The 22,702-nt window shown below is 42.4% G+C and overlaps 1 protein-coding gene across 10 annotated transcripts in view; it reads left to right on the top strand.

The window, feature by feature from the left end:
• CHID1 (chitinase domain containing 1) overlaps positions 1-22,702 on the top strand; it is a 135,550-nt gene continuing 112,848 nt past the window's right edge. The window contains exons 1-7 of one of the 10 annotated variants that reach the window (XM_032221630.1): positions 1-24; positions 4,680-4,818; positions 8,257-8,406; positions 9,137-9,269; positions 13,256-13,300; positions 15,274-15,380; positions 15,695-15,756. In XM_032221630.1, the coding sequence (XP_032077521.1) occupies positions 4,708-4,818; positions 8,257-8,406; positions 9,137-9,269; positions 13,256-13,300; positions 15,274-15,380; positions 15,695-15,756 (608 nt within the window). In that variant the 5' untranslated portion in view covers positions 1-24; positions 4,680-4,707. The other 9 variants (XM_032221596.1, XM_032221571.1, XM_032221579.1 and 6 more) reach the window with 9 other exon arrangements.

The raw sequence follows: 22,702 nt of genomic DNA, 5'->3' as shown, positions 1-22,702 counted from the left end.
CCGTCTCAGCACAAGCTCAGAAAGGTCAGTCCTTCTTTCAGGCAATCAGCAGTGGCTGGGCTTAGAAACTGAAGCCAAGCAGGATCAGGTCACGGAAGCAATAGCAAACCCACTTCTCTTTCTCTTTACAAGAAAAAAAAATATTGCCACAAGAAGGAATGGAACTGCAGATTCCCCCCATCCCAGAAATGGAAGTTATTTGTCCTTGAGCTTTTTAAAAACAAAACTACAGTACTAAAACTACAGCAAGTCAACCTAGAAATCTATTAAAGCCACAGATTTATATCCAATGGTTGAACTGGTCAAAAGAAACTTCCAAAATAATTCCTAATAGTATTCATATTTTTCTGTGAGAAGAAGAAAAAAGTGTGATAACAGCTTGAGTTTTAAAGGAAGCGTCAGGGTGCTGTCCCCTCACTTTATTCACAGAAACATGATACTAAGTAGGTCAGTCTGAGAAATAGTAGATTAGCAACTGGTGCAAAAATAACTCATGAGATCTAGACTAGAGGGTTACACAGACCCAGCCACATTCAGTGCAACATTGCATTGGTTTTACTCCTCCCAAATGCTAGCTTGAGTCTACTCAGAGGTAAAAGATACTGAATTCCACGAATTTCTAGGCAAGAACGCATAGGATTTCAGCTTTACTGCAATCAATTTTATACAGCTTTGCAGAAATTTCAAAATTAGGCTCTCAGATTGTTACATTTGCACATCCTTCCGAGGTCAGAGAGAATTTTGTGACTTAGATGCAGCCTTGCAATCTTTAGCATAATAATATAGAGAATTAGATAACAAAGATTTACAGTAAGAGTTGTCTGTATTTGACAAACATTGTCATTTCTGAAAATTCAAAACGACTTTGAATTTTTCTTTTCAAATACAGAAAACTCTTCCTGTAACTCCTTGTTGCCAATTAGTTCTTATCCAACTTTTTGCAACTCTGATCAATAGCCCAAGCTTTGATTAAATTGAGCTAATTTGCCCAACTGATGGAGCAAGTCAGTGGTAGTCAACCTGGTCCCTACCGCCCACTAGTGGGCGTTCCAGCTTTCATGGTGGGTGGTAAGGGTTTGCTGTAACTCTGCTTTATAAATTTTATAAAGTAAAGTTACTTCCCTACTTTATAAATCACCATTACTGTGGAACCAGTGGGTGGTTAGAAAATTTTACTACTAACAGAGATACAAAAATGGGAGGTAGTAGGTATAAAAAGGTTGACTACCTCTGGAATAAGTACAGCTAATGGAATTAATGTCAGTTTTGCACAACCAGTTTCTTTCATCCCTTTTTATGAACTGTTTGGGCCAATTATGGATTGTTATACAGTCTGTTTATGTTTTTGTTATTGTTTATATTTTTATTATTGACACACATACACATGTAGCTATTTTTAGGTTGCTGTTGTTTTGCCTTGCATTACAGTACCCTGCTATATTTAGCCTGCTTTAAGCCTATTTAGAAGGCTGATGAATTTCTTCGTTGTAAGTCTCTGGCAGTCTCCGAAACAGGCCTCCAGTAAGAATTAAGAATCTTAACATATGACCCCGGGGGCATCTCGCTAGAGCTCCTTCGTTATCAGCCACTTTATTATGAAGTCACGCTTATCACGAAAAGACAACGAGACGGCTCCTTTAAAAGGCGTGCGCTCCTTGCCTCTGAAGTTTTTGCTTCACTTCCGAGTCGAGGCAGATCCGGTTTACAGAAGGAAATCAAGGGCGCGAATGCGAGTGCTTGAAAAGGTGGGAGGGGATTTGAAAAGACAGGCAGGCAAGCTGGCAAGCTTGGGTTGAGCCGAGCTGCACGTAACGGGTCAGCCTCTTTCAAAATTCCCCTTCCTGTTCCCCGGGTGGGATTCTCACGCGCTAGCTGCCTATCCAGGTCTATGCTTCCAGTGTTGTAATAGGCAGGGCCGGGACACGCCACCGTTTCTAGAGGAAACAAGTTGAGGACTCTGCCCTTAAAGTGGCCAATCTCCCAAGCGCGTCATTTTGCAGAACAGCAGTAGGATTCAGTGGCGCATTCCTAGAATTGCCTTGCGATCCCTTCTTAATCTGGTTTGCTTGTTTGTCGCTTCGTATGTTGCAGCCAGTGACTAGTAATGGTGGTTTCGATTAATCTCATAATGACTGAGTGAATCCCATTGAGTTCCCCGGGGGTGGGGGGGATTTGTGAGTTGAAGGTAATGCTTTTGAGGAAGGTAACATTGAAATGTTACTTAAAAAGAGTTGCGCCAGTGTAACAAATCCAGATTCTGTGGAATTTGTATACAGGAATTGAAATGGATTCCTCTCTTACAGATGGAAAAGCAAGTGTCAAATAAATCCTTATAAATATTCTGCAAAATCCTCTTGGATCACTGTACTTTGTATTTCCAGGTCTTCTCCTAATTTTGACTTTTACATATTGGATTGCTGGGTATCAGTTTGAAGAATGTTGTAAAAATATAATTTACCCATCTGGTATTGTTATAATGAGGAATGGAATAATGTAAATCATATGATTAGAACTGTTGGCCAGTAAATTGGGTGAGAAATGAAAGAGTGGGCTGTGCCCATTGTTGCACACTATATTCACATTAATATCATTTTCTGTGAGCATGATCAGATTTTGCATTGAAAATAGTTCCGCTGTTTTTTAAGTGTCTCTCCATATTTCAAAAGAGGGAAGGTCCCAATTAAGATGATGCTTGGAAACTCATTGTTTTGATGGCACCTTTTAAATTAAAGTGTTTTCTAAAACCTTATCCAATTAATTAAAGTTTGCAGCCCTTTATTGGGTGCTATCTGACTTCCACAACACAGCCTATAATTTCCAGACAATTGACTTGAGTAAATCTGTCAGAGCGGAAACATTAGTTGTAATGGATTTTAAAAGATAACAGATTGATTTAACTATACAGCCTTTGTGGATTTAGAGCTATAAAAGTTTATGCCACAGTAATTACTCCACTGAGGCTTGCAAAAATTTTTTTTTCCCCCAGAAGGTATGAATTTTGTTTAAAAAAATGTTTAAAACTTCCTTCTTGATGTCATTGAAGCAAAGCCTGTTAGTCTATGGCTGAAGACACTAGAGAATGTAACCTCTACCAGACTCTTACTAGCTGGGTGGACAAAGAGATTTTTAATTTGTTATTCCATTTGCAGACAGATCTTTATAACTCTTCTGCAAAATTCACTTGGATCATTTTGAGGATTATTATTATTTTTTGCTTGTTTGCTTGCTTTTAAACTCTGGGTGACAATCTATGATAGTTCTAGAGCTAGAATACATTTATTATTAATTTGTCTACATGTCCAGGATCTGAAAGAACTATAGATCAGTAGGATGATCTACAACTTTTTTTTCAGTAGCATGATCCACAGATCTAGGCATGCCTCCTTTTGAACGGTGTTATAGGAGGAGGGGTTTTAAAGTTGATAAAGGGCTGTTACTTGAACCTTCTACACTGAATGGAAAGGATAGATTGCATCTTAAGTTGTGTCCTCTGTCTATCCATTGAAGATGAGACAAGAAGAATTGTGTAGCTTCTGGGCCATCTTCCTACTCCTATCTATCTATCTATCTATCTATCTATCTATCTATCTATCTATCTATCTATCTATCTATCTATCTATGTGAGGATATATAGCACATTTTGAAATTCCTAATTCCTTTATATATCTTTATCTATCTATCTATCTATCTATCTATCTATCTATCTATCTATCTATCATCTATCTATCTATGTGAGGATATATAGCACATTTTAAAATTCCTAATTCCTTTATATATCTATATCTATCTATCTATCTATCTATCTATCTATCTATCTATCTATTTATCTATCTATATCTATCTATCTATCTATCTATCTATCTATCTATCTATCTATCTATCTATCTATCTATCTATCTATCTATCTATTGAGGATGTATAGCACATTTTAAAATTTCTAATGTCATGCTTTACCCAAAATTGGACAAACTCATAATCTGAGTCACTTCTGACTTGCTGTAATCAACAATAAGGCTAAGGTACATAATGTTTGCAGTTAAAGGGATCCATGATGGTGACTACTCTGAGAGTATATTAATGGGAAGTCTGAAAACTTGGACAGAATGTGGGTCCATATAAAGTTTCCAGAAATATTAAAGCAGAGGGAGAGAAAAATTGAAGTAGCAACAAGGGAAGCATAAATAATGTTTTTTGGGGGATACCATACAAAAGTCATTCTATATCAAACATACTTTGTTCAAATTATGCATCTGTTTATTGAATTTAAATTTTATTTAATGTTACAAATGTACAAAAAAGCTGCCAAGTTTCTTCAGAAAAGAAGTATTTGAATTTAGGAGAAACAGGCAGGCAAAAAAGGCAATCCTGATACTGTAGTAAACCAAGGAAATGTTTAACCAATGTTTAACCAATGCTTAAAGTGCCAATTAAAAAAAGTTAATGCATGCTTTTTGAGATAAAGTATGTACTCTTTCTTTGTAATCTGAACTATTGCCAGAGGAAAGGCTAGAGAATACTGGAAGAACACTGCAAATCCTCCTAGAATTGTATTCTTGAAAGGACTGATTCTGGCTCTGTTTTTTTTAATTTTCCCCTTAACTTTTTCAATAGTTTCGAAAAATGATTTTAGATTGTTCTTCAGTGTATAAGACTTCTGTTTCTATCTTCTTCATCCATAGACGTTAGACTCGAATAACTAAAGTTGCCATGAAATGTATCTGCATTGGTCTTGTTTTTGCCTTGGCTTCTCAGTTCGTTGATGCTACATTGTCAAAGACAGATTTGAAAAAAGCTTCCTCAAAAACCCTGGAGGAAAAGGTAGGAGAACATGGTTGATTTTCTGACATTAATCTCTGATTAGCAAAGATTCTTATCAAATACTGTGCAAATGTTGTATTTTGAACTAGGAGTATTTTCTCTGAATATAAACTGAGAGTGCTTGTCAGAAATCTGTTAATTTCCCAATGATCATCTTGATTTCCAGTTAGGTAGTTCTGTAGTGCAGCTCTCTCCTAGGTAATATAAAACTTTCAATTAATTGCAAAATAATGTTTTCTATTTGCTAACAGTATCTAGTTTGTATGCATGGTTGTGGAGGAAATACGTGTTACAAATGAGTAATACAATGTTTATAAAATATTCCTTTTTCCTGGTAATTATTATTTAAATACCTTGGATGTACTATTATTTTACTAGTATTCTTTTATATACTCATGTATAACTAATTCTTTTTATACATCCAGTGGCCTTATTCATGAAACGCATCTAACTAATTCAATCAATGTACTAACATGCATCCTGATCTGTAGCATAGACATTTCTGAATTTGAATCAAGGTAGACTGCCCCTTTCCTAGTACCCTTGATTTAGGTGACTCAGCTAAACCCATGACTTCCCATCTCTCTGTATAATGCTAAAACTCTGGCTGTAACTTTTAATTGGGCAAAATGATGCATCATAGGGCAACAGTTTTTGAACCAAGGTACGTTGAATGGGCTAACTTATAAAATGAGTTAAAAACCTGGGTCCCATAACTCCCCTTGGAATCAAATTTGGTAAAGTTGTGGCTCCTTCAAGCTGCCGCTGTGTTCAGGCTACTGCTGTGGGCTTGTGATGCTCATTCTGAACATTCAGTGACAGTTTCCCTGCCGCTCTCGCAATCCCTTACTTCTCCTCCCTCCAAGCAGCAATGAATTGACTTATGTGGCTTTTAAAGAAGCAACAACAAAGGGACTCTGGGCAGTATACAAATAAAATATTAAAACATAAAAAACTGCACATAAAATTTAAAAAGTGGCAAGGGTGATTAAAATTCAATGTTAAAAGTTAATTAAAATGCAGGGGGATATGTGATAGAACAAGATGCCATGATGTATGTGGCTTTGTTTTTCATTACAATGACATGCAATTCAAACTGGTGAATATTATGAGCAGCATCTCTTTTTGAATCAGCAGCCAAATGATTGGCCAGGTCAACTTGAAGAGACAGTTGTTCCTCAAGTACCTTAGTAAAACCCATGGTCTCTTTGGTAGGTGGTAGGATTGGTAGACTATTGCAAGCTGAAGATCACTAGCAGCAAACTATGGAAGATGCTGAAAGAGCAAGAATCCCTAGAGCAATGAGAAATTTGATCTGTCTACAAATATCTAAATCAATAGTACACAACTGAGGAACCAGTTCAAGGATACCTTGAATGTCTTAAGATTTCCTCTAAATTGAGAAAGTTCTAATATGATAAATAAGAGACATCAGAAAAAAGCTTTTCTGTAATAAAAAAACTTTTGAGAAATTCAGAAAAACATTTGAAGAATATAACTTGCTAAAATCAATCAGAATAAGGTGCAATCAGGTGCAATCAGAATAATGAACATCAGGAATTACTGCATGAATTGCAACACAACAGGGACAAACAAACAAAAATTATACTACACAATGAGCCCTTATTAAATAATGAATAAGGAGCAACATATAACAATGTGTCTAAGTGCTTGCAAAGCAATCTTATTTTCATTGATACACCAGTAGGAATAGAAAAGATATTTGTTAACAACTTGATCTTTGCTAAAATAAAGGGAGATAGAGACTTTGTTATTGCTATAGTATCCTCTTGAATTGTGGCAACATTAATGCCTGGTGGTAGGTCAACACATTCAAGATATTTCTCAAAGTGAATGAAAATGCTCCTTATAATATTGAAGAAGCCTGCAATACTATAAATTTGCCTTGACATACAAGGCTTATTGCCTAGGACTCTAGGATGAAAGTTACATGATTGGAAAGGAGGGTTTTGAAACCATAGACCTGATACTTGACAATATGTGTGGCAAGAATGAGGCCTTTGTGGAAATTTTAACCATTTGCTGTGGTGATTTCTGTCAGCTTCCAGCAGTTGTGAAAAGAGGAAATGATGATGATGTGGAGAATAGTGCATTAAAAAACATGCTTATGGAGAAACTTTGTCAAGTCTCAATTGAAGAGAAGCATGTGATTGAATGAGAAAGAAAATATTCTGAGTTCTTACTGGAAGTTGTAGAAGACAAAATTCAGAAAAATCAAAATGACGAGATAGAATTACTTGATGATGTGGTTCTCCAGCAAGAACTATATATACATTTCATCTACCCAACATTTGACAAGGAAAGGGAGATCTTCACTACTCTTCCTTGTACTTTTCAGATAGTTATGATTTCTCCAGGGCAGCATGTGAGGTAATGTAGGGACCATGAGAAACAAGAGAGTTAACTAAATCATTATCCACCCTAGGCTGGATCTCTCTGCTTCTGTGTAGTTGGGATGTGGTCTAGTGTTGCCAAGGATATGCTGGATTTAAATTTGGTCATATTTTCCCTGCAATACTTTTCTTTCATTTCTGGGGAATGTACCATTCCCTTTTCTTGCTTATGATTATTAACATAGCAGCTAATCCCACCTGTTTCCAGTAGCAGCAAACTCGTGCTTGTAAGTAGGATGTGAAGACAAACACTTTCCCTGTGTTTTTCTTTATATTTCTTTCTTTCTTTTTTTCTATTTGTTTTATTTGTAGTTTTCCTTTAACAACCAGTGTAATGACTGGGTCAATTATAACAGTGGTCCCCAACCTTTTTATCGCCACGGACCAGTCAGCCTTTGATAATTTTACCGTGGCCCGCTGAGCGCGCGCAGGGGTGTGGGGGCGTTGTTCGCGACGACACATTGATTGTTTATATATCACGTGCGTACCAGCGTGGGGCTCTCTTCCCTGGAGCCTTTGCGCATGGCCCAGGAGCCTTTGCGCTGCAGCGATCATGTCCCCCGGCCGCTGCAGCGATCATGTCCCCCGGCCGCTGCAGCGATCATGTCCCCCGGCCGCTGCAGCGATCATGGCCCCCGGCCGCTGCAGCGATCATGGCCCCCAGCCGCTGCGCGGCCCGGTGCCAGGTACTCCGCGGACCGGGGGTTGGGGACCACTGAATTATAATACAATCACATATACATAGTTTTTATCTTCCAACTTCTAACCTTAATATGCTCATTATAATTATAATGTATTATTTTTATGTATCAATGTGGTATAATAATATTTTCCCAATTTGTACTTATTCCCCCCCCCCAAACTTTTGGGGTTCTTCCATATTCACTCCATCTTTATATTTCTAAGTGCACTACTTCACTCTTACATTTTGGTCCTGTAATTTTGAAGGACCCTAAAACTACTACCTTTCCTTGAATTGTGTGCTAGCAATTAAGTTAATTCTACAATAACTTTATTTTGACAGACTCGTCATTCAAATCAAACAGTACAGGAGCGTGGTCTGGTAGTTACTGATCCAATGGCAAAGGACATTGTCCTTGAACACAAAAGCTATTGTGCTACAAAAGGACGTGAACACTCCTTCAAGGGAGAAACTTTGGGCTACATTACACCTGTAAGTATGGAATGAAGGTGTATCAGCTAGGTGACTCTGGGCCAGTCAGTCTCTTTCAGTCCAGCCCACATCACAAGGTGGTTGTTGTGGGGAAAAATGGGAGGAGGAAAATGTCTTAGATATGTTTGCCATCTTGAGTTACTTGTAAAGAAAAAAAAAGGTGGGATATTAATTAATTAAACAGAGTAAAAATACAGGTTTCCTTTGTGAACAGGTAGGCATTTTCTTTTTGTAAATCAAGAAATAAAACTTAAACTAGAATTGAGGACCTTAATCTAGTCCTTTTGGTATAATTTATATTTAAAGATAGGGGATGTGGTGGCTCAGTGGCTAAGATGCTAGGTTTGTTGATCAGAAAGGTCAGTTCAGCAGTTCGAATCCCTAGTACCGCATAACAGAGTGAGCTCCCGTTACTTGTCCCAGCTTCTGCCAACCTAGCAGTTTGAAAGCATGTAGAAATGCAAGTAGAAAAATAGGGACCATCTTGGTGGGAAGGTAACAGCGTTCCGTGCTCCTTCAGCATTTAGTCATGCCAGCCACATGACCACGGAGACATTTTTGGACAGCCTTGGCTCTTTGGCTTTAAAACGGAGATGAGCACCACCCCCTAGAATGGGGAACAATTAGCACATATGTGTAAGGGTGAACATTTACCTTTTATATTTAAAGATAGTAAATAATGTAACAAATCTTTTTTCCATAGTATGTTCCTTTTCTTTTTCTTTTATAGTGGAATAGCCATGGCTATGATATTGCTAAAACATTTAGAAACAAATTTACGACAATTTCGCCAGTCTGGTTACAGGTGAAGAGAAGAGGAAAGGAGAAGTTCCAGGTGACAGGGCTCCATGACGTTGACCAAGGTCTGTGCTTTCTATCTTCTACCTGACACCTTTATCTAATGCTTCTTCTGCCAGGCTTTCCCAGTGTTAACCTTGCATTGTGAAAACATGCTGAGTTAGGTAGGAAATATGTTTTTCTCATGGCTGGTAGGAAGGAAATATAGCCAATTTATAATAAACAGATATGTTCTATGCAATACAAAATACAATTAATCCATGTAATGCCCCACATTTTTACTTCAGCTAAGAATGTTATAAAATCTATACCAAAGTCATCTTAAAAAGAAGGACTGGCACATCTATGTCAACTTTCTAGTCACATTCTCATTCATCAGGTACTTAAAGAGGGAAGATGATATGTGCTTGTGTTTTCAAACTCTGGAGGTTTTGACCCAGTGTTCAAGGTACAAATAGAAGTGGCATCTATAACGAAATATTACTATGTATTTTTGTTAAAATATTCATGACTGGGAGAGACATGGGAACAAGGTCAGCCAATGAATAAGCATAGCAACTAAGTCAGCCAATGGGAGCTTAAACAGATCTGAGTCTGTGCAGAGAATTGAAATAGAAACTTAACCAGTCTGCTGCTGGGTGAAGTAAACTAGCGGCCTGTTTGGCCTTGTCTGCTGAAATGAACTAACTGCTTGTGTTTGCCTGTAACTCTCCTGCCTTGTGTTTACTTGGAAGAACCACCTGTTGGTATTGTATATTTATTCATCTATTCTTAGGTATATAAAGAAGTTAGTGAATCCAGCTGCATCAGTTATCTGTGTGTGCTTCAGGATTTGAATTTATGCAACAAACTCTGACAATTTTGATTCCCTGTTGAAAGTGCTTTTGCTCAGGGTGGTACCCAATTAAGCCTTGGCCTATTATATTGTACATATGAGATACTTAAGTGGACCCATTAATTCTGCCTTACTCCCATTTTTCCATTTTGTTTTTCACTGAAATTTAACATTCAGTGAATGGTCCTGTTAAGCCAATTTGGGATGCTTTTCCAAATTTTCCCCCTTCTGATATGGTGTATTTTGTTGATCACATTCATTTTCACAGTATTTTATATAATTTTTATTGCTTGTTCAAATTCTTCCAAAACCCACAGTACTGTTTTTACACTGACCTTTTAGCTTGAAAATGGGTACAGTGAAGCAAGGTATATTCTCTCACTCTCAGTGTTCCAAGTAATGCACCCATAGAAAATAGAACTCTGAGGCAGGCAGGATCCTCAAAGAATAGTTTATTGGCTACTTCATACTGGCACAACTGGTGAAAGCCGACTGAAATGTCCTGCTGCTTTCACCTGATTAAAAGTAAAAGTTTCCTCTTTTCCCCCAAGTCACTGGTTACACTGTCCAATCCAGGTGCTGGCCAATTGCTTGGTGACTTGCTCCTCTTCTGTCCAGCCCCCTGTGAGAATGCCCTTGGTTCCCACAGGAAAACTTCCTTGTTTTGGCTACAAAACCTCGTATAACTATCCCCCTCCCACCGTTGTGTGGCAACCCTGAAGCCTTCAAGATTGCTTCAGCCAGGTTCATTTCAGGGTTGACACTCACTTATTCAACTTACAGTGTGTCCTGAATATATAACGAGGGAGGCTGAATTGGAAGAACATGAACATGAAATTGAAGGAAGAAGCATCATGAAACTACAGTATGCATATGTGACCACTCTGATAGCTGAAAATGTAAATGAACTAAGTTCTCATAATAAAAATCAAGAACTTACACAAAAAAAACTACAAGACAAAAAAAAAATCAAAAACGTGCAAAAAAAGCTTGGACCGCTCACAAAGGTGACCAAATCAACTCTTTACACAATGGCTCCATAAAAATCAAAGACCTTAAAATAGAATATGAAGTTAAGTCGATATCACAGGACTCTTCATGTCCATAGATCCAGAACTAGAAAAAGAAACCCTGGCAGCAGTATTACACAACACATTTGACCTAGCAAAATACACTAAGATTGAAATACCCAGAATTATGGATCTCATCAATCTCTGCCTCCTTACCTGCTTTCAGTTTGAATACCAACCTCCCTACCTGCTTTTCAGTTTGAATACCAATAAATCAGAGAAACACCATGGGATCACCACTTTTAAGACTCATAGGAGAAACCATAATGCATCATTTATAAATTGTAGCACTCCCACATATACAACCAAATGTATGGATACAGTATGTAGGCAATGCCTTTGTCATAATAAAAAGGGAATAACTAGAGAAGACAAATGAAATGATAACATGTTCAAAGGAATAAAATTCACACAAGAAGAGTAACAATACCTTCTCTTTCCTGGATATGCTCATCAGCAGGAGAAATTACAGTGAATTAGAAACACAAATCTATCGAAAAACAACCCACATTAACAAAGTACTCCATTACCAATATAATCTAACCTGCCACAAGAGGAGATATGAACATTATTTAAATGATCATGAACGCACTGCAGTAATCCAAACATAAAAAGGGAACAAAATCTACGCATCTTTTAACAACAAAAATGGATGCTCATGCAATTTCTCAAAAAATGTAATGAGCACACATTCAGTGATTATTCATACCTGCAACAGTGCTGAACAAGTGGTTCTTGAAGCTCTAACTGTCATAGTGTCCTATGATCACATAATTACAATTTACAACCCTCCCTATTGGCTTCCTACAAAGGCAGTGGGCAAGACAGCAGGAAGTTGCAAATTGTAATGGCTATGAAAATTAGACTTTGAAGAAGCAAGAATATGTTTGTAGTTCAGTGTTGAAAAATATTCTTAAGAATACCATGGATACTCAGGAAAAAAAACAAATGAATCATAGAATAAATCAATTCAGAGTTCTTGTTTGAGGCAGAAATGACCAGGCTCTAATAATCCTATCTTGGATACTTTGAAGACTAACTTTCTGCAGAAGTCAATAAAGGAGAAAAATCTATCTATCTATCTATCTATCTATCTATCTATCTATCTATCTATCTATCTATCTATCTATCTCTATCTATCATCTATCATCTATCTATCATCTATCTATCATCTATTAATCTAATCTAATCTCTGTATGATGTTGGGAAACACCCAGTTTGGCAGTGTATCAAGTGCAGTTAGCACAACTGCAAAAAGGGTAGACACCCCTGCCCAAATTCCTTGGAGCCTTATTCTTCCGTAATTCTTCTGAAGAATAGGCTGCCAGATTCCTGTATTATAGGCAGAAAAAAATAAAGTAGCTAGCTTGATCTCTGAATATGTGGGTCTCCTTCTCACCCAACATACATTGTATCAATGTATTGTAGAAAGCCACCTTGATATAGTAGAAACTAGGAGACTATGAGTTCCAGTCTTACTGGCATGATGCCAGCTGGATGACTTTGAGCCAGTCGCTCAACCTTGGGAAGAAGACAGTGACAAACTACTTCCAAAAATATTGCCAGAAGAACTTCATGGACCTGTCCAGACAGTTGCCACGAGACAAGACTGATTTAAAGGCACAAGGACAAAATTATTCTTAGTATCTAATTGAAACATGTTGTTTTGCAGATATAACTTACCTTAATTATACCTATATTTACATACCTGTTTACTCTGAGTAGTTTTGAAGCTGCAATATGGCAGTTGAAAGCAAAAGAATTGGGGTAGAGAAGATGAAATTTATCTTCCTCTGTGTTACCCTACCCTTAATAATTTGTAAGGTTTTATATTGGGGGGCATAGGGAAAAATAGAGAAAAGTTATAAACACCTTGCATTTATGTAATCTTACTAGCACTTCTAATTTGGTACTTTTCAGATGTGTTAAATTGTGACTCTGGTTATTCTTATTGATCACAGCCAATAAAAGTTTGGGTGGTGCTTATAAAAGTTATATTTGACCACAGATACAAAATTAGCATAATTTTGTTTTCTTTTATATGCCTAAAGCATATAAAAAAGTCCTTTAAAGTCTTACATAATTACTTTTGAGGTATTCTTTTGTGATAAGCCATATATGAATCTTTGTATGTTATCTTTTACAGGCTGGATGAAAGAAGTTAAGAGAAATGCCAAGAGCATCAAAATAGGTAAAATTTTAATTAACTTTTCCCATTCAAATTCTAGAAGCCTTGCAGTATAATGGATTTACCTCCCTCCCAAACTTAATTGCTGTTATATTTTTAGTGATCACTCTCTTTGGTTGACCTCTGGGGAAAGTAGTATGCTGAATTAGATTAGTCTGTAGTACGGTCTAGGAAGGCTGCCTTCGTATCATTATTGAGAATTGAAGGCTTACCTATACATTAAAATTATATAAATCTTTCTGGAACAAATCTGAGAAAGTGTAATATGTGTAAACTAAACTATGTTAATTAAAGAGCTATTACAACAATTCTGTGTTCCTATAATCACTTGTTTAGCAAAATTTATGATGGCTAACAGTTTAGTCCCCAATACAGAATTCCATACAATCTCATAGATCTCTGATTATTGCAAAATGCAAGTTAAAATCTGGAGATCCAAAACAAATCCTGCTGTACATTCTGAATCCTTACCAGGCATACTATTAACTAGTTTGGAATATGGAATGCTTGCAGAGATGATGATGTTGGGGATGAGATACTGTAGGAAAAAGAAAAATGGCTGCTTGGATAGACTGACATACCTTTGATGTTCCATGTATTCTTGCAAATAGGTGACTGAAATGAGTTTTATATGAGACTCAACTTTAACGTAGCAATAGCACTTAGACTTATATACCACTCATAGTGCTTTTACAGCTCTCTCTAAGTGGTTTACAGAGTCAGCCTATTGCCCCCAACAATCTGGAGCCTCATTTTACTTCCTCGGAAGGATGGAAGGCTGAGTCAACCTTGAGCCAGTGTGATTTGAATTGCTGAACTGCAGCTAGCAGTCAGCTGAAGTAGCCTGCAGTACTGCACTAACCACTGTGCCACCTCAGCTCAGATGGTGTTGAAGCAACTGGTTTATAATACATCTATAGAGCCAAACCATTTTGATAACCATGGTGAGTGGATGCTGGCGCGGTGGTTAGAAGGCAGTGCTGCAGGCTGCTTCTGCTGACTGCCTGCAATTTGGCAGTTCGAATCTCACCAGACTCAAGGTTGACTCAGCCTTTCATCCTTCTGAGGTTGGTAAAATGAGGACCCAGATTGTTGGGGACAATTTGCTGAGCTTAGAGAGGGCTATAAAGAGCTGTAAAACGATCAGTGGTGGGTTCCGGATCCTGTTGCAACCGCTACGGTTGCAACAAGGCCTGGCGTCCTCCACATGAATGTGTGTGGTGCGTGCGCACACATGCACAGCACGCGCATGTGTCTTATCTTCCAGCGAAGCCTCCGCGATGCTTCAGCTGCTCGGGTGTGGAAGCACCAAAGGCTGGTATGGTAAGGAGTGTGGTTGGGCGGGTGGGCCCTTCGGAGCACCGTACCGGAATGGTACCAGTGCTCTGGGCAGGCTCTGGTACACCCATACCGGGGCGTACTGCCTGCAACCCCCCACTGAAAGCGATATACAAGTCTAAGTGCTATTGCTATAACAAAATAGATAACCTGTCTTTAAGTCCCTCAGTGGCTGCCTCAGCTCAATTAAAGAGACTGACAATAGTTTTTAACCAACTATTTGAAAGCATATCTCCTCCAGTACCAGCCAACTCAACTATAATTTGAGTTCCACCTATGAGTCTTTAGGAAGTGGGGATGATCCTCTTAGCTGGTTTCAGAGGCAGTGTAATATCTGCTTGTTCTTTCTACTGTCATTAATCAGATAACCTCTCTCCCTAATGCATAGGTTAATTGTTGTGTATTTTACTTTTGATAGTACTGGTGGTTTACAATTACTTACTGAATAGTTATCATTCTTTCAGTTTTGTCTTATTTTCCATGGCTTTATATGCTTTCTTGTCATCCTAGGTTCCCCAAGAGGAACAGTAATATACAAATACATTAAATGTAAATGGGGAGGTTTCATCATACTTATAAAAACTAAAAATTTTATGAAGAAAAATGATGGTTATGTTTTGTCCCTTTTTTATGTTTAGCCCCACGGATTTTATTTGAAGACTGGTCTTATCACGATTTTGAAAGCATATTTGGCAGTGAGGATGAGATAGAAGAGCTTTCTAATACTATGATTCAAATAGCAAAGGTAAAATCATATCCATTAGAAGTTTTAAAAAAAACCTAATGTAATTGTTTAAGTGATAGTAATAGTAAAAGAATTACATTCAAATGGCACATTGTTCAGGTTAATTTATTTTGAAAATCATATTCGGTATTGAACAAATAAAAATTGATCTCTAGATGTTGAAATACTGGTAGCAAAAGCATTAAAACCCCATAGCAAATTGAACATTTTTTGCAGGATGCTTAAAACCTTATCAACAGTAAATAATGGGCTTTATAATATTTGTTGGTGTGGATATATTTTTTTTTCTTACTCAAATGTTTCCATTCCTTTAGAGTGAAAACTTCGATGGTTTTGTGCTTGAAATATGGAATCAGCTAGGAAATCAAAAACAAATGTAAGCCCAGTTATTAAGTTGCATACCATTTGGGGGGGAGGGGGGAGTATTTGAACTATTAAAGGCTGTGATTAAAATCATATTTATTTAAAGCAAATCTAATTGAAATCATTGTGATCATACCAGGGTTAAAAAAAAAAGCCTGAAAGCACAGTGTAAGGAAATCATTGTCAAGAATTTCCTTTAAAGAACAAGTCTTCTGATGCTATGGTTAAGTGTGGGAATTTCTTTAGTGTATGCTACTCTGGTAGTTTAGGGTAATCTGGACAACACTGTAGAAACATTATAAAAAGTTATAAGAATGGAGATAATGTGACTCCTATAATTTGAAACAGGATGCTTTCCTATGAATTGGAAAAGATTTAGGCATGTCTGAGTTGAAGTATCAAATCACATAGTGTGGGGTTTTGTGTTGTTTTTTTTAAAAAAAAATATTATTATTTGAATGAATACATCCAGTTCCTGTCACCTACCATGGTGAGATCTTGCACAACTCGTTTTCTTTGTGTTGAATCTGACTCCAAAAGTTCCTGCCTTTTAATGACAGAGTTATCAACAAAGAAACTGTTGTTACTGCTGTCAAATCTCCAAGATTAGAATTGATCCCCTGATTATTGTTGTTCATGAATTTCATGCCCCAACATGTCTCTTGCTGGACTTTGAAGTGTAATGTTTCCTGTGATTAGTTAAACAAAAGGATCCTTAAATATTACAGATTTCAAGTAAATATTTTATTAGCTGAATGTGGTTTAAGGGTTTAAGGGTTTATTAACATTTATAGGCCACCCTTTTCCCTGAGGGGACTCAGGGCGGCTTACATAGGATCAGGGGAGGGTAATACAGACAGTGACATAAACAAACATAGAGTAAAATAATAAGCAACATTCATTCATCATTCGGGAGGGGCGATTATCTTTGTCCCCAGGCCTGACGGGCTAGCCAGGTCTTAAGGGCTATGCGGAAGGCCTGGACGGTGGTGAGGGTACGAATCTCCACGGGGAGTTCGTTCCAAAGGGTCGGAGCTACTACCGAAAAGGCCCTCCTCCTTGTAGTTGCCAGCCGGCACTGGCTGGCAGATGGGATTCGGAGGAGGCCCAATCTATGAGATCTAATTGGTCGCAGGGAGGTAATTGGCAGAAGGCGGTCTCTCAAGTACGCAGATCCACTACCATGAAGGGCTTTATGGGTGACTAGTAGCACCTTGAAGCGCACCCGGAGATCGACAGGTAGCCAGCGCAGCTCGTGGAGGATAGGTGTTATGTGGGTGAACCGAGGTGCACCCACGATCACTCGCGCGGCCGCGTTCTGGACTAGCTGAAGTCGCCAGATGCTCTTCAAGGGCAGCCCCATGTAGAGCACATTGCAGTATTCCAGCCTAGAGGTCACAAGGGCCCGAGTGACTGTTGTGAGAGCCTCCCGATTCAGGTAGGGTCGCAACTGGCGCACCAGGCGAACCTGGGCAAATGCCCCCCTGGTCACAGCCGTCAGGTGGTGATCAAAGGATAGCTGTGGGTCCAGGAGGACTCCCAAGTTGCGAACCCTCTCTGAGGGGTGTAGAATTTGACCCCCCAGCCTGAGTGATGGAATACTGGTCGAATTGTTGGGAGGGAAGCACAACAGCCATTCGGTCTTTTCCGGGTTGAGTACAAGCTTGTTAGCCCTCATCCAGTCCATAACGGCCTCAAGGCCTCGGTTCATCACGTCCGCCGCTTCATTGAGTTGGCACGGGGCGGACAGATACAACTGGGTATCGTCTGCATATTGATGGTATCTTATCCCGTGCCTGCGAATGATCTCTCCCAGCGGTTTCATGTAGATGTTGAATAGTAGGGGGGATAAGACCGAACCCTGAGGCACCCCATATGTTAGGGGCCTAGGGGTCGATCTCTGCCCCCCCACTAACACCGACTGCGACCTGTCCGAGAGGTAGGAGGAGAACCACTGCAGCACGGTGCCTCCCACTCCCACCTCCCGCAGTCGTCGCAGAAGGATACCATGGTCGATGGTATCGAAAGCCGCTGAGAGGTCAAGGAGAACCAGGATGGAGGGATGTCCTCCATCTCTGGCTCTCCAAAGATCATCGGTCAATGCGACCAAAGCGGTTTCTGTGCTGTAACCGGGTCTGAAGCCTGACTGGAAGGGGTCAAGATAGTTTGCTTCCTCCAAGGACCGCTGGAGCTGGAAGGCCACCACCTTCTCAACAACCTTCCCAAGAAAGGGAAGGTTGGAGACTGGACGATAGTTATTAAGAATAGCTGGATCCAAGGATGGCTTCTTCAGGAGGGGTCTCACCACCGCCACTTTTAGCGTGGCGGGGAAGTTCCCCTCCCGAAGAGAGGCGGTAACAACCGCCTGGATTCAGCCTCGTGTCACCTCACTGCTGTTAGCAACCAGCCATGAGGGACACGGGTCCAGTACACAGGTGGAGGCGCTTACAGCCCTCATGGCCTTGTCCACATCCCCAGGGGCAACATCCTGAAACTCAACCCAGAGGTGGTCTACTTCATCCTCTTGTGCCTCGGCTGGAATTGCAGAGATGGAGTCCAAGTCCGACCGAAACCGAGCAATTTTGTCCGCTACGAATTGGGCGTAGTCCTCAGCTCTGCCCTGCAGGGGTTCCCCCGTTTCCCTCCTATTCAGTAGGGAGCGGGTTATCCTAAACAGGGCGGCTGGGCGGGACTCAGCGGACGCAACCAAGGTGGCTATATAAGATCTTTTCGCTGCCCTAAGAGCCCTGGTGTATTCCTTGGTGCAGGTGGTTACCATTGCTCGGTTCGATTCGGACTTATCGGACCTCCATAGGTGCTCTAGGCGTCTCCTCCGGCGCTTCATCTCCCGGAGTTCCTCGGTAAACCAAGGAGGTCTCCGGGATCCGCCGCCTCGGAGGGGCCGTAGTGGCGCAATCCGGTCGAGGGTCTCCGATGCTGCCGAGTGCCAAGCAGCAACCAGAGTCTCTACCGGACTGTGGGCGAAAGTATCAGGAATGACCCCAAGCTCCGTCTGGAACCTTAGCGGCTCCATAAGTCGCCTGGGGCGGAACCACCTGGTCGGTTCCTCCTCCCTACAGTGGGGGTTTGGTCTCCGGAAGTCAAGCAGAAAATGCAGAAAAAAACCGCGAGTAACAACTTTAAATTTAACATGAGAGGCCCGTCCGGGTAGCTTGAGACCCAGGGAGCCCGAAAAGATCAGCTAGCGGTAGGGGTTACCACTTTGGGATAACCCCGGACCGCAAAGGCTCCAGCGCCTTCAGCGGCTTCCATGCTGGCTGGGCCGCTCGGCAGCGAGGAGAGGAATTTCAGCCTGGAAGCGGCGGCGGCGTTCTCCGGCGGCTTTGTCGCCTATCTTACCTCCCAGCTTTGCCTGCCCGCGACGGGAACACCCTGCGACCGTGGGACCACCCCCAGGACCGTTTCCAGGCCGTCTGGACGTCGCGACTGCGGATCGCGTGGATTCTGCCGGTTCCAGCGGCCTCCGTGTTGTTCCGCCCGTATCAGCTGTTCGGCGGCGAGGAGAGGAGCCTCAGCTTGGTGGCAGCGGCGGCGTTCTTTGGTGGCCTCATCGTCTACCCCACCTCCCTGCTCTGTCTGCCTGCAGTGGGGTCGAGGAACTGGGGAGACCACCCTTGGATTTTACAGATCTGGACGACCCCATTGGCTCTAGGGATTCCGGTGGTTCTCGTGCTGCCTCGGCCATTTAATACTGAGGAAGCAAGTTCCATCCTGAGAACAGCGACGGTGTCTCCTGGCAATTACAACGCCGGTTCCATCTTTTTACCCTACTTATTTCTAGTGGTGTGCCTTTGGGAACTCCTTGGAGTGGTTTTATCCCCGGAAAGAAAACTCTGGGCCTGGGCTGTGGGTGGACAGGTGATGGCAGCATTGTGTGTTCGCACTGAACCCCCGCAGGACCTTTTGACCAACAAATTTACAGAAGAAGAGAGGGGTTATAAGACACTCCCCCATATATTCCACCTGAACTGTAATTGGCCCCCAGCCACTTCAACTTTGAACATTAAGAGCCAATTTTGCCATCTGAACTCGCACCTTAAATTTTAATCAACTGCGCAATTATTTTAGTTTCTTTCTTTTCTTTCATCTTTCTCTTCTTTCTTTGTATGGGATATGCATGGGATACGTATGAGATGAATGAATGTCCCACTTTTTATTATTATATTGTTGTAAATTTCTGTGTTTTAACTCTTACGTGGGGACTGTTTGGGGGAGTGCATGGGTATGTATGATTCGGAGGACCTGCCGGGAGATGCGGGGGCCATGGGGGTGGTTGAGGGGACCAGAGACACGGGAGAGGGTCGGGGTATTATGGTCGTAACAGGGAGGGGCAGATATGGCGGGGACTTTAGGGCAGGCCATTACCGGGGAAGGAGGGTTCGCTACATCACAGAGATCCCTCCTTCCGGCCCTATGAGTCCCACTCCGAGACCAGATGGCGCAAGTAGTCAGGACCCTGGACTTAGGCTGCTGTCGCTAAATGCCAGGTCTGTGGTACATAAAGCTCCTCTCGTCCGGGACTTAATTTTAGACGAGAGGGCAGACCTGGCATGTATTACTGAAACCTGGCTGGGCCCAGAGGGAGGAGTCCCCCTTGTAGAGCTGTGCCCAGAAGGATTTCAGGTGCTGCACCAGCCGAGAGCCCAGGGAAGGGGTGGGGGTGTGGCCATTGTTATCCGGGAGTCGTTAGTTCCTCGTAGGGTCCCTGCTCCGGAGCTTGTCGGGTGTGAGTCTCTGCTGATAAAGTTGGACCTCAAGGGTCAAGTGGGTCTGCTGTTAACGTACCTGCCTCCCAACAGCGTTGCAGCAGCCCTCCCCTTGCTCCTCGAGTCGGTAGCCGAGCTGGCGATTGAGTTCCCTAGGTTGATGGTCCTGGGGGACTTTAATTTGCCGTCGCTCGGTGACAACTCTGATGGGGCGCAGGAGTTCATGGCTTCCATGACAGCCATGAGCTTGACCCAAGTAATCCGGGGCCCAACCCATTCGGCGGGTCACATGCTCGACCTCGTATTCCTCTCGGAGCAGTGGATTGGTGATCTTGGTCTGAGGGGTAACGACATCATACCCCTGTCGTGGTCAGACCACTGCCTACTGAGGCTCGACTTCTGGAGAACAAACCCCCACTGTAGGGAGGAGGAACCGACCAGGTGGTTCCGCCCCAGGCGACTTATGGAACTGTTAAGGTTCCAGACGGAGCTTGGGGTCATTCCTGATACTTTCGCCCACAGTCCGGTAGAGACTCTGGTTGCTGCTTGGCACTCGGCAGCATCGGAGGCTCTTGACCGGATTGCGCCACTACGGCCCTTGGTTGCGTCCGCTGAGTCCCGCCCAGCCGCCCTGTTTAGGATAACCCGCTCCCTACTAAATAAGAGGGAAGCGGGGGAACCCTTGCAGGGCAGAGCTGAGGATTATGCCCAATTCTTAGCGGACAAAATTGCTCGGTTTCGGTCGGACTTGGACTCCATCCCTGCAGTTCAAGTAGACCATCTCTGGGTTGAGTTTCAGGATGTTGCCCCCGGGGATGTGGACAAGGCCATGAGGGCTGTAAGTGCCTCCACCTGTGTACTGGACCCGTGTCCCTCATGGCTGGTTACTAACAGCAGTGAGGTGACACGAGGCTGGATCCAGGCGGTTGTTACCGCCTCTCTTCGGGAGGGGAACTTCCCCGCCGCACTGAAAGCGGCGGTGGTGAGACCCCTCCTAAAGAAGCCATCTCTGGATCCAGCTGTTCTTAATAACTATTGCCCAGTCTCCAACCTTCCCTTCCTTGGGAAGGTTGTTGAGAAGGTGGTGGCCTTCCAGCTCCAGCGGTCCTTGGAGGAAGCAAGCTATCTCGACCCCTTCCAGTCAGGCTTCAGACCTGGTTACAGCACAGAAACCGCTTTGGTCGCATTGACCGATGATCTTTGGAGAGCCAGAGATGGAGGACATCCCTCCATCCTGGTTCTCCTTGACCTCTCAGCGGCTTTCGATACCATCGACCATGGTATCCTTCTGCGACGACTGCGGGAGGTGGGAGTGGGAGGCACCGTGTTGCGGTGGTTCTCCTCCTACCTCTCGGACAGGTCGCAGTCGGTGTTAGTGGGGGGGCAGAGATCGTCCCCTAGGCCCCTAACATATGGGGTGCCTCAGGGTTCGGTCTTATCCCCCCTACTATTCAACATCTACATGAAACCGCTGGGAGAGATCATCCGAAGGCACGGGATAAGGTACCATCAATATGCGGACGATACCCAGTTGTATCTGTCCGCCCCGTGCCAACTCAATGAAGCAGCAGACGTGATGAACCGAGGCCTTGAGGCCGTTATGGACTGGATGAGGGCTAACAAGCTTGTACTCAACCCAGAAAAGACCGAGTGGCTGTTGTGCTTCCCTCCCAAAGATTCGACCAATATTCCATCACTCAGGCTGGGGGGTCAAATTTTACACCCCTCAGAGAGGGTTCGCAACTTGGGAGTCCTCCTGGATCCACAGCTATCTTTTGACCACCACCTGACGGCTATGACCAGGGGGGCATTCGCCCAGGTTCGCCTGGTGCGCCAGTTGCGACCCTACCTGAATCGGGAGGCTCTCACAACAGTCACTCGGGCCCTTGTGACCTCTAGGCTGGAATACTGCAATGTGCTCTACATGGGGCTGCCCTTGAAGAGCATCCGGCGACTTCAGCTAGTCCAGAACGCGGCCGCGCAAGTGATTGTGGGTGCACCTCGGTTCACCCACATAACACCTATCCTCCGCGAGCTGCGCTGGCTACCTGTCGATCTCCGGATGCGCTTCAAGGTGCTACTAGTCACCCATAAAGCCCTGCATGGTAGTGGATCTGCGTACTTGAGAGACCGCCTTCTGCCAATTACCTCCCTGCGACCAATTAGATCTCATAGATTGGGCCTCCTCCGAATTCCATCGGCCAGCCAGTGCCGGCTGGCAACTACAAGGAG

The sequence above is a fragment of the Thamnophis elegans genome, chromosome 1 (assembly GCF_009769535.1).
Source record: "Thamnophis elegans isolate rThaEle1 chromosome 1, rThaEle1.pri, whole genome shotgun sequence".
In the NCBI taxonomy this organism is placed as follows: Eukaryota; Metazoa; Chordata; class Lepidosauria; order Squamata; family Colubridae; genus Thamnophis; species Thamnophis elegans.
This window is presented reverse-complemented; position numbering and strand designations above follow the sequence as displayed.